General features: G+C 39.2%; 1 protein-coding gene across 1 annotated transcript; it reads right to left on the minus strand.

Moving 5' to 3' along the window:
- Positions 1-4,493: 4,493 nt before the first annotated feature.
- LOC102705874 lies at positions 4,494-7,372 on the minus strand. Its single transcript, XM_006646608.2, has 2 exons — positions 5,713-7,372; positions 4,494-5,594 (listed from the first exon to the last, which is right to left on the minus strand). Exons 1-2 carry the CDS (start codon positions 7,370-7,372, stop codon positions 4,654-4,656), a joined length of 2,601 nt encoding a protein of 866 aa, XP_006646671.1. The 3' UTR covers positions 4,494-4,653.
- Positions 7,373-12,219: the final 4,847 nt, after the last annotated feature.

A 12,219-nucleotide genomic window follows, 5' to 3' on the forward strand; every position in this document is an offset into this window, starting at 1 on the left:
TCCTTGAAATTATGAGAAATCTTATCATCATCATCACCTACCATTGTAAACACAAAATTAAAATAACAATAAACAATGAAGGTTATCTCTAATAATCTACTATACGGGTGCAGTGGTGCCTCTCCACAACTTAGCAAGATGGAGCACCTTAACAAGCTCTAGGTTGTACGCCACTAGTTTCTCACTTTGTCATACTCCAATCAATCAATAGTATCTATTAGCGTTTTCTGTAACTTCGTATAGAAAGGTGTTTCTTCTTTGAATGGGTTGACATGGAAAACCATAAGTTCGACCCTAACCTTTACTTCACCCATGGGAGGTGGTTTTTCCATGGAGAATCACTCAAATGATATGCGAGGCTAAAGGAGGAAAAAGAGCAACATGCAAAGCCGAATGCCATGACTGGAGGGTGCAACCTCGCATGCTACCACCATGGCTGGAACGCCTCTTGTGTTCATGTGGCAACCGTTGCATGGTCTTCGGGTCCATGAAACAAAAGATTTTGGGTCAAAGGTTCTTTGCTTGTTCAACCATTGTAGATGACGGTTTTATGGTAACTTTGCAAACCATCAAATTATTGTGCCTATATTTTGTTCTCCATATACAAATTTTTTATTCCACTTCAGGAACCCTTTAGTATGTGTGATTTCACAGAATGGATAGACATGAAGAAATCAAGATACCTGCCTGTGGAAGAGCCTAAAACTATTGAGCAATACAACCGCTCTAAATTGGAGTTCAAGCAAAGCCGTGCCTCGTCTAGCAGTGGGGGAGGCAAGACTGACGAGACTGGCTCATCTACCGTAGTTCACATCTACATTATTCGTATTGTTACTCCATATATGTCCTCGTCATGTAGAACCATTAGTAATTTTTAGTATGCTTTCGTAAAAAGTTAAACTTAATCATTTGGGATGAATTCATCTTGTACTATTATTGCTGAGTTTTCACAAACAACTATCTCAACTATTTGTTCCTCAATTTCATAAAACTATAAAAAGTTTTTATACCTTCACTTTGTATCCTCGAGGTTTTTGTGCATCACACAACTATTACTCCCTCATCTAACATAAATTTAACAAATCATACTACATGCTATACAATTAATTTTACTACTAAAATTATTAAAACATAATGCTAAATTATTACTATGTCCAATGCTAATAATACAAATATATGATGTAACATTACCAACTACAAATTGCTCAATAGTTTGCTACAAATTATTTCTATGTCCAATGCCATCTCAACTTAATATATCTACCATACGTAGCTATTAATGAGACTAACATTACTAACTACAAATTGCGTAGGCCCCTTCCCATTTTCACACTTGTTCACCAAACAAAAAATATTCTTACATTTTATTAAAAATATTTTACAAACATATATTTCATTTACATGATATGTACACAATTTTATTAAACAACAAAAAATTTTCATACCTACACAAAATTCTGCACTATTGTTCTAACAATAAATGTTTTTAGTTTTCTTGCCTTTTTTATTAGACTTAGTCAAATATATTTCATTTACATTTTTCCAATTTTCATATCTATCGACTAGGGGGCTCTCAAAAAGAAGCATTGTTGGGGCTTTTCAAACAACCCATGTTGAACAGTGGGGTCGATAGGCCCCCAGTCGGTTCGGGCCAAAGCACTGAAAGAGTAAATCAAGTCCTAAAGTGGGTGAATAGGTGATAAAAACTTTAAACAAAAATTATGGAAGTAGTAACTTTCAGAAGTTCCGGTCAACCTTTGAAACTTCTAGCCTTCTATCCAACTAACTAAAACAAGTTTCCAAGCACCAAGTTTAGCACATCCAGCAATTAGAATACGTGCGACAACACAAAGCAAATCTTAGAACAAGAAGTCAGAAGATTTCACCAAGATTTTGCGTGGAGACTTTTTACCAAAGTTTCGATCCTTGAGAGGATTGTACAATCCGTTGAGGAGCTCAACTTGAGCCGGGTTTCCACAACCCTATCTCGTGGTTTGTTGACGTAAAAAATATGCTTGCTGATGTGTCACACACGAAGGTCTGGGAGTCACTTCTTATAACACTCCAGTGCAGGACCTAAATTCTCATATTGCACAGACGTGCCAGTCAGTTTAATCCTGCAACTGACAAGATGAAGAATAAAGCAAGCCGATCGGCTATCGAGCCAATAGGTAACAAAAAATCCAGCCGATCGGATGTCGATGTAGCAGTGTTTTAGCCAATAGGCTCATCGATCGACTGTTGAAAACTGGGATTGGCTGAAAATCTGATACAAATATACTTGAATAATAAATAAATAAACAATGAGTACTTTGCTACGATCGGCTAAAACCAACTTAAGCCGATGCAATACAAAATAATTACCGATCTAGAAAAATCCAGCCGATTGGTATAAAATAATGCCGTATGGCAATCAACTATTCTATTGATGTAAATATGATAAGCATGTAGATCGGCAAAGATCATCAGCTATAAACGACTGATAAACTACCAAGATCTATAAAATATCTAGCCCAGATTGCTAAGAATAATAATAGAAGATCAGACAAAACCGAGACAGTTCAAGATTACGCCTAGCAATGTCAGGATAGATACTAAACAGATCTAGATTGCTATAAAGCCAATGAGCCGATGACTGGTAACTTATCGGCTGGTACTCCAATAAAACAATGAGCAAAATATATTGATCTGATATAAACCATCTGATAAACGCAATCTACTAGATCAGACCGAACCGAGACAGTATTAGATTGAATATGTTAAATAGCAAATATCAAACCATCGTAAATTGCCCAAAGTGGTTGACCAGATCAACCCAAGATACAGAAGTAACTCAAGCTGAAATTGATACGATAACTAGCAATAGTGCAACCAAATTAGAAGATTGGAATGAATCGAGATAGTTCTAATCTAGCCGATATGATTACCGTGGCCGGCAGAACGTAGGACTTATCCCTCCACCGAAGATCGAGACGATGCAGCCCCGCGTCAGGTGCAAGTTCCGCCGGTGTTGAAATCTCGATGAAGAGGATGGCGATGCACCGAAAGTAATTGATCTATATTATGATGTGGATGATTTTAGAAAGCTATGGGATGCTATATTTATACCCCCGAGAAATAACTAATCTAATCGGATATGGATCCATATCAAATAACTAATCTATTACACACGAACTCTAATTTAGAGATAAAATCCTAAACAAACTTTAACATATAGATAAACTAGTTTACACGGACTCTAATTACTTCTGAATCTATCTGCAATGTTCACAGGCCCAATCGGACTACAATTCTTGTCTGATCCAAACCCAACGGCTAAATCCAAGTTGCACTCTGCTTTGGTCTTCTGTCCGATTGCCCTGTTTCATGTCCGATTCAGTCTTTTAATCACGGTTTAATCTCCAGTGGTTATTTTTAAATTCTGGCGTTAACATGGTTACACAAATGCACTCCTCCTTACTCGAGGTGTCTTTTTTCTTTCGGAGGTGAGACCCAACCTTCACAAACTTTTCCTCGGCTCACCACGACAACTTTAGTGGCTCAAGGAGCAACTCCTAGTAATCTAGGTATCCTCAACCACCAAAAGTAACAAACTTGCAAGAACTTCTTAGGGATGAATCTAGTGCTGAAGAAATTTTTTTATAAAGTCAACACCAAGCACTCAAACCAACTCAAATTCACACACACACACACAAAATCCAAATGCTTAGATCCGTGGAGAGCAGGAAATAAGAGCAAGGCTCAAAGTAAATCTTAAGAAATCAAACCAAGGACCAAATGAAATTATTTCCGAGTACCGGATTCATTCCTAGATTTTATTACAAAATCCCCGTTTACAGTACAACATTACTAAAAGGCTCTCAATCAAAATAAACACACAACCCAACATGATTATACTGTTTTTCTTCGTTTTTCAACACGGGCAATGCAACGTCTTGCTTTTATGAGGACTAACCATTTCCTTCACAATCTCACACAAAACATTAGTCTACTCCAATTGATTATCATTAATCACTAGAACAATTTGGGAGTCTAGATGCACTTTCAGCGACAGCTGCCTATCGAACCGCCGACAACCGATACACCCCCTATTGAACCGCCCCAGTTCGACAAGCCCCCACTCCAACATTTTTGTATATATACCCACATTTTTGCGATTATATATTAAAATGCTATTATTTAAAAAAATCTCCTTATCTTACCCAAAGTATTGTACTCTATAACGAATTACATACATCATTGCCACATTAAAAAACAACATTAGTATTTGTGGACAGTTACATCACACAGCTTCTCATGGTTATCTTGATGAGAGGATACTGTTTGAAGGCTATGATTAATGAATGTGGTTGAGTTTCTGTAGCATCTGCGGTTAGGAAACGATCGGCAAATAAACGATGAATATTAATACATCAATCACAGAAGACACGGGATTTTAATATAAAAAACCCTCCTAAAGTAGAAGAGAAAAAACACGAGTGTCAGCCAGCAAATATCTTCATTGTATCGGATGAAGTTACAACGCCGAACGACGACTTAGAAGAAGTATATATATATACGACGAAACCCTAGAACGGGCCTCTGCTTCGCTCCAGTGAAGTGACCTTTATACAGCCGTAAATAAATTTGGATAACCTTGTTCTGCCCTTTCTTTTAAGAGAAGATAATTGGGTACACAGGGCTCTTGTCAGGTTCAAACAGCCCAAAGTTCCTTTCTATCTCTCCACCCGTCTTCTCGTTCTCATTGAACATGGCAAAAATATACGTCTCTGTAGGCACGGGTCTTTTCGGTGTCCCCTTGCCCACATGGTTTATTAGGTTCTGGATGTAGGTCCTGGCATTACCTTTGGTCGCTGCAGGAGCCCCCGCCGAAGGCCATCCGCTGTCTGAGACAACGACTCGGACAGTTGAGCAGCCCACCTTCTCCATCGCCGAATACAGAGCATCCACAGTGGCATCAAAGAGGTTCTGGTAGCTATATACACCGTCCTGCACCACCGTTCCCGGGGAGGTGAAAAGGGCGTAATCGATATCAATGTCTGCCTGATTGTGAACGTAAGTAAAGTAAGGGAACACGCTGGCCATAAGTGGAGCCCCAATCTTGGCCAAGAACTGCACCATAGGTGCCATGTACTGCTCCATCGCCGACGAGAAAGCACCATCAGAGGGAGGATACGACACACCAAGCACATCCCTTCTCACAGACGTGGAAACCTTTATGTGATCCAGGCCTACCGCTGATAACGCTGCATAGATGTTCTGCATCGCTGGGAGGATGTAACTCATCTCTCTCGAGGAGACCTGGTTGCCGACCGTGATGTACTTGAATGAGACTGCAGGGTAGAAGGCTTGCACATTGGCCTTCACCCAGGCGGCCGCAAAGGAGGGTTCGGAGGCCAAGGATGGGAGGAATTGGACCTCAACGTCGAGGCTGATCGTGATGCATGTTCCTCTCAGAGCCTCAAGAACATCGTGGTGAGGATAGAATATCCTCATCGCAGGAATGTTGTTCGAGGCATATAGGTGAACAACTTCACGCCATGGTGGCAGATTGTTGCCTCTCACTCCGTAACAGACTCCAATGGATCGGCCAGCTGCAGTTAAATTTGTGAATATATGTGATCCGTTCAGTATGCCAGTTCATATTGATCTAGGTCTTTTAATCAAATCAACAAGTTCATCTCATAATGCATCGAAATCTGAGAAGCTTACCCAGAGAAGGAGATCCTTTCTCCCATATGCCCCGCTCATCGCAAGGCCAGAAACTAAGGCGGGCACACCTCCACATTTCCACAAAACGGAGCTCTCGGAACATACAATGGAGCTCACTCCACTCGCACTCCAAATCATTGAGGAATCTGGCACGCAGTGTCTCAACGTTCCAGCCGCTGTCTTGCCCCAGTGTGCGGAGCTTCCCTCCCCTAATATACAGCCGTTTCAGGCCCAGCGACGTCGACGGGTGAACCATGTCAAGAAGGTTCGTCATAGGGGCGCGCCGGAGATCGAGCTTCGTGAGGCTGGAAGGCAGAGAAAGAAGTGTCTCGGTAGATGTCTCTCCTCCCCAAGTTATTGTCAAGGACTGAAGACTCCGGCAATTTGCCAATTGACAGAGCTCATCTTCATCATACAGCAAAGACTGCCGTCCAGTGGTAATGCTCAGCTTCCTAAGGTTGTGCATTTTCGTGGCCAGGTCGGAGAGACGGCATGGGCTGCTCTTCCTTCTTGAACTGCCGACGAGAAACCCCTTGAGGACTTGCAGCCTGGACAGCTCGCCCATCTCTTTGGGCATCTCTTCAAGCAAGAAGCATTCGGACACGTCCAGGTACTCTAGCTTCTGCAGTGAGCCGATAGACCCCGGTAGCTTCTCCAAGTTGTGGCACGCCCTAAGGTCGAGCACGAGTAGTTCGGCAAGCGTGCCGATGGCCTCGGGTATGGACTCGATGAGGGAGATGCCCCTGAGGCTGAGGTACCTCAGGTTCTTGCACGCCACGACGTTTTTCAGAAGGTCGTCTTCCACCAGCTCGATGTGGTGCTTCACTGAGCTCTTCCATCGCCCAAGCTGCATTGCTCTGGTGATTCTGGATGTTGCGATATGCATGTTCACGTACTCCATGTTGAGATTGAATACTGACAGGAATTCATTATTCGTACCTCGTGTGTTCTGATCAAAACTCTGTCCTTCCTGCAGGAACAGCCTGTGAGGGTCATCGACATTGCCGTTGCCTTGACCCATAAACCCAAAGAAACCGAAGCTCCTAGCGGCGTCCACAAGCTGGTTGTGCACCACGGGGCGCACTCTGAAGTAGTGTATACGACGGCAGTGGCCTCGGAGTAGAGCGGGCTGAACGAGGCCGCGATCGAATAGGTCGTCGAAGCACTCCTTCCCTGCGTCTGCCGATTTGACTATTCCCTCACCGATCCACCAGTGGATGAGAATCCTCTTCTTGATGACCTCGTTTGGCGGGAAGATGGCAAGGCAGAGGAGGCACTGCAGCAGCTGCCCGTCGAGGGCGTCAAGCAGGCGCCTCACGTGCAGCCCAGACGGGCGGTGCGTGGGCTCGTCTTCTTGCTCCGCCAATGAGGGCGTCGACTCCTCCTCGGCGCCGTGCTTCGTGCTGATGGCGTCCTGAAAACGCTTGACTCCGGCCCCGATCTGCTCGGCGTGGATGTTGACCTCAATGTGCCGGAGCGCCACGGCGTCACCATCCTCATCAACGCCGGTGTCGCCGGAGTGGTCGCTCTGCTTGGGGAGTTTTTTCAGATTGCTCCAGATGTCGCCTATCAGGACTTTTATGTTCACCAGGATGCGATCCACAGTTGAGAATATCTTCCTCTCCGCTGCAGCAGTCGGGCTTTCGTCGGGAACGGACATGGCTGCTCGATGTGGGTTCTAGTGAAGAAGATGGCTTATGACTTGGAGAGGCCGGTGCGACGAAGGGTGGCTTGTATGCGATCGTCTATTCGTCTTGGACCACCATCTTGGCATGCATGTGGTGGCAGCGCCGCATCGAAGTTGGCATTGTACGATTTTTTCCACTCTAAGTTAATGACGTACTCATTTCTGGTGTATTTATTATAGACTAAAAAGATGTTTAAAAGAATATTTTCACTTCAGTGATTAATTTTTAAATTTTAAATTGATTTAGAATCATTAGAATAATTAAAATCATAAGAATTAGGGTATAAATATTTGTATCGTGGTAAAAATAATTATGGAGGGAAGTATAAATATCTTCCTTTGCTCATGTTGCCAAGTGACCCCTCGATCAAATCAAGTGGCAATACCCAGTTGCAAGATACGCTGCTACGCAGTCAGCAGTATCTTTCCTCGCGTTGCCTAGTGGTTATTGCTTGGATTTTTTATAAAAGAATTCAAACGATATATTTATAAATTATAAATAAAAATTTTATATATCTGTTCGTAGCGATTAGAAGCTAACGTTGTCAAATAAACTTTGGTAAAAAACACCAAAATCAACTTTAAATTAAAAATTTTAAATTTTAAATTTTGGCTCGTAAGCATAAGTATAAGCCAAAAGATAGAGGTATCTCCGGTTACGCTCGTGTTGCCAAGTGGCCCCTCGATCAAATTCAACTGGCAAAGCACCACCACGTGAAGAGCAATACCCAGTTGCAAGATTCGCTACTATGCAGTAAGCAGATACGAATATCTTCCTCATGTTGCCAAGTGACTCTCCAGTTGCACTGTAGTGTCATTATAATTCTTTTTATATAATAATGTCACATTTTATTGTAAATAAATATTTAAAGAGGCAATATATTTTTAAACTCTGGCATTGCCTGACTTGACCAAACTTATATTGTACTCCAAAATGAACTCTTTTCACCACAATATTTATTTTTAATAGAAATTTCTAAATTATATTTCCCCATGGGATCTTATCTCAATATTAATTATTTTTAAATTTTTAAACTGAATTTTATACATTTTAAATTGTATTTCTATACTTTCTCTTTATTTTAATATTATTCCTTTTAATCTGAATATTAAACATTTCTAAATTGTATTTCTCCATGGACTATTATCTTAATATTAATTATTTTAAAAATTTTAATCTGAATTTTAGATATTTTTAATTGTATTTCTAAGCTGAATCTTTATCCTAATTTTATTTATTCATTATCCAAAATTTCAGATGTTTCTTAATTATATTTCTACATGGACTATTATCCTGTTGTGATCTTAGGTCATGAACAAGGAAGTAAATAGGCGATGGAAGACAACTTCCACGTCTATCTAAGATGGATATGAATTCGAGCGTTAAATGCAAATACTATTCACTAGTAATATATTTCTTAAATAATCTGTCTTTTATAATAGAGGTGTTGGGCTTTTATAGCTCAAGAATCATATAGGGAAGTTACAATATTACCCCTAGACAAAATACGGAACCACATGGGTATGTTGGTAATTTGAGTGGCATCTTAGGAACATATTTTGAGCTAGCAACAGTAATTGAGTGTTGGCACTTAGGCATCTTGGGAAAAATATTTCTTAGTGGCCTATTGCCTACATTCAATAGGAATTTTACACTTAATCTTTGCATCGTGGCCATTTTTAACACCAAAATTCAGTAAGGTTACTTAGTGGATTTGGTTATGGAGAGGGCACAATAAGCCAGTAAAAGCCTTATCTAAAAGAATCCGAGTTCAAGAAAGAACCGTGAAAACCAAGGTATGACAATTTAATTTTATTTATTTATTAGACTTAGTTTAGTAATTTTGCTTTATATATAGAGTTAGAGTCTGATCATGACATGTTATTTCCTTTTATCTAGTAGGAAACATGTGACGTGTCCAATAGGGACTAGAGTTTGAATCCGATCGAGACTTGAGTGTTTTTTTTATCTATTAGGAAACAATTGATGTGTCGAATATAGCTCAGTATCCATCCATAGGTATAAATTTGTACACTTAGGGTCATGTAAGGGATTTAGATCTGCATACACAGATCAAATAATACTTTCGGCGCATCACCACCCTCTCCACTGAGGTTTCATCACCGGTGGAACTTGACACTTGATGCAGGGCTGCATTGCTTCGATCTTCGACGGAGCGGTAAGTCATATGTTTCGCTGGCCCTCCGCGATCATATCGGCTAGATCAAAACTGTCTTGATTCAGTCTGATCTTCTGATCTGGTTATACTGTTGCTAGTTGTCGTATTAGTTTCAGCCTAAGGTTGATCTGGTCGACCACTTTTGTTGCTTTACGTTGATTTGATATGTGTTGTTTGACATATTCAATCTCGTATTGTCTCGGTTCGGTTGATCTATTAAATTGCGTTTATCAAATAGTTTATATCAGATCGATGTATCTTATTCATTGTTTTATCAATGTTATAGCCGATAAATTATTAGTTATTGGCTCATTGACTTGACAGTGATCTTGATCTATTTAGTATCTTGCTTGACATTGTTAGACGTAATTTTGAATTGTCTCGGTTTGTACTAATAAAAGCTATCTTCTATTATATATATAAAGTAATAGAAAAAGAAGCCTCCATGTTGTCTCTCCCGGGCTAGAAATTCTGAGATTAATCGGAGAAAAATAAGAGAAAAAAGAAAAAAGAGAAATCGAAAAAAGAGAAAAAAAAACAATCGGACAAACAGGTTTATAGCAAAAAAAAAGGAGACAAGATCAATCACAGAAAAAAAACCAATCGGACAAATCGGGTTTATAGCAACAAAAAGGAGACAAGATCAATCACGTCAATTGATCAGATAGTTCAGGTTTATAATCGCATGACATATATTCATATGGCAACCGATTAGCTTCAAGCGCATTACAAAAGAAAAAAAACAATCGGAATTAGAGACGTCTCAATTTTCTAGCATATTATACTGGTAATTGAAACCTATCTAATTTTAATAGACTTAATTTCTTTAGTAATATACGGTAACGCAATGTACCGTTGATTGTATTATAATTCGTTATAAAACATTGGATTAGGCAAAAAAAGATGGCACTACTCCCTACCTAATTTGAATCATATCCTCTACTACATTTATCCACCCAAAAATAATCACTTATAATAAAATTACAAGAAGAGAAAATTGATCTAAATGCGCTTACAAGAAGAGTCTCCATGTTGTCTCTCACAGGCTAAAAATTCTAAGATTAATCAAAGAAAAAAAGAGAAAAAAGAGAAAAAAAAGATCAATTAGACAAAAGAAAATTGATCAACCAGACACATCAGGTTCTCTTATAGAATCCCGGTCAATAACAATATTAAAATAGAAAAGATCACGTCAATCGGATTTGTAACTCTCATCTTAGTGTTTCCATAAGAGATAAAAATAAAATCACATGCATTTGTACGTACGTACGTATGTATGAATACAGTTTAGAAAAATCCAATCCAAATTTTGGATTAAAACTTTTATTATAATTTATATTGAGGTAAGAGTCCATCATAGATACAATATGAAAATCTCTAAAATTCCAGTTAAAAAATCCAATTAGAAATACAATTTCAGAATTAAAAATAAAGAAAAGTAATAAAAAGATTTGATGCATAAATATAGTTTAGAAAAAAATCCAAATTTTGGATTAAAAATTTTAAAATAACTGAAACGGTGTCATTGGGGCCTTGGGGTAGTGAGAGCAACTGCTATTATATTGAAGATAGAGATGCAGAGAAGAAGCAAATGTACCATAAAATTTATATATATTTGACTTAATGTATTGTTAAGAGAATACTAAAACATCCATCATGTTTGTTTTATGCACATATAAATCACTATATTAATTAGAATATCATACACGTAATTTTGATCGGATTAGAATTTAAATTATATTACAGTGTAACATATATTTTTCATATATGAAAGAATTTTATATCAATGCTAGCCACGCAATCTGTGCGGGACACATGCTAGTTTAATCTTAAATAGCTTCTTGATCCAACGGCTCTTATCTTTGTACTAATGGAATCTGATGGCTTAAAATTGTTGATGATGTGGCTTTTTGCATGTTTTGCTTTATAGAAATAAATGTCTCTTATTGGGCATCAACTATACAGAAAGATAGGATACGCATAATGTGGTTTGCTTCATCATGAAAGACTTTAACTAATTCTAAGAAAATTAACGTGACCAACATGAAATTTAATAATTATTTATCAAAATATTATGTCACGTGGATTCCACGTGCTATCCAGTGAACGTTAACATTTACCATCACTTTCGAAGCATTCATCTGCTGCCTAATATTGTTTGCTAATAGAGATTACATGACAGAGCTGCAGTGCTGAAAGTAGACGACACATTTGAACTAAAAGCTCGCGTTATCAAATTCTTGTGATTCTCTCCCTCTACCGTCAAATGTTTCAGTACAGGTGTGCTCGGTATCTTTTGCAGTGCTGGGCAGTTAATAATTGTAAGCTCAACAAGCTGAGGAAAAGCCAACTCTTTTTCTAGTTCTGTGCCATCTTTCAATCCTTGCAGGTTTCGCAGATTGATCAAAATCAATTTCTCCAGTCGAGGAAATTCTTCGGTAAGGACACCTCCATGGCCTCCTGAATGAACAGTGCTGGGTACAGCACCATATATATGTTTTAAGCTCTCCATCCGTTCCAAATGCAGAAGTTTCAGTTTAGGCAGCTGCCCAACTTCAGGAAGTGTTGTGCACTGTTTGCAAGCCACGAGAATAAGTTTCTCTAGATTGGGAAGCACTGTATTGCTGGCCAACCAAGTTG

Source organism: Oryza brachyantha, chromosome 1 (genome assembly GCF_000231095.2).
Source record: "Oryza brachyantha chromosome 1, ObraRS2, whole genome shotgun sequence".
Classification (NCBI taxonomy): domain Eukaryota; kingdom Viridiplantae; phylum Streptophyta; class Magnoliopsida; order Poales; family Poaceae; genus Oryza; species Oryza brachyantha.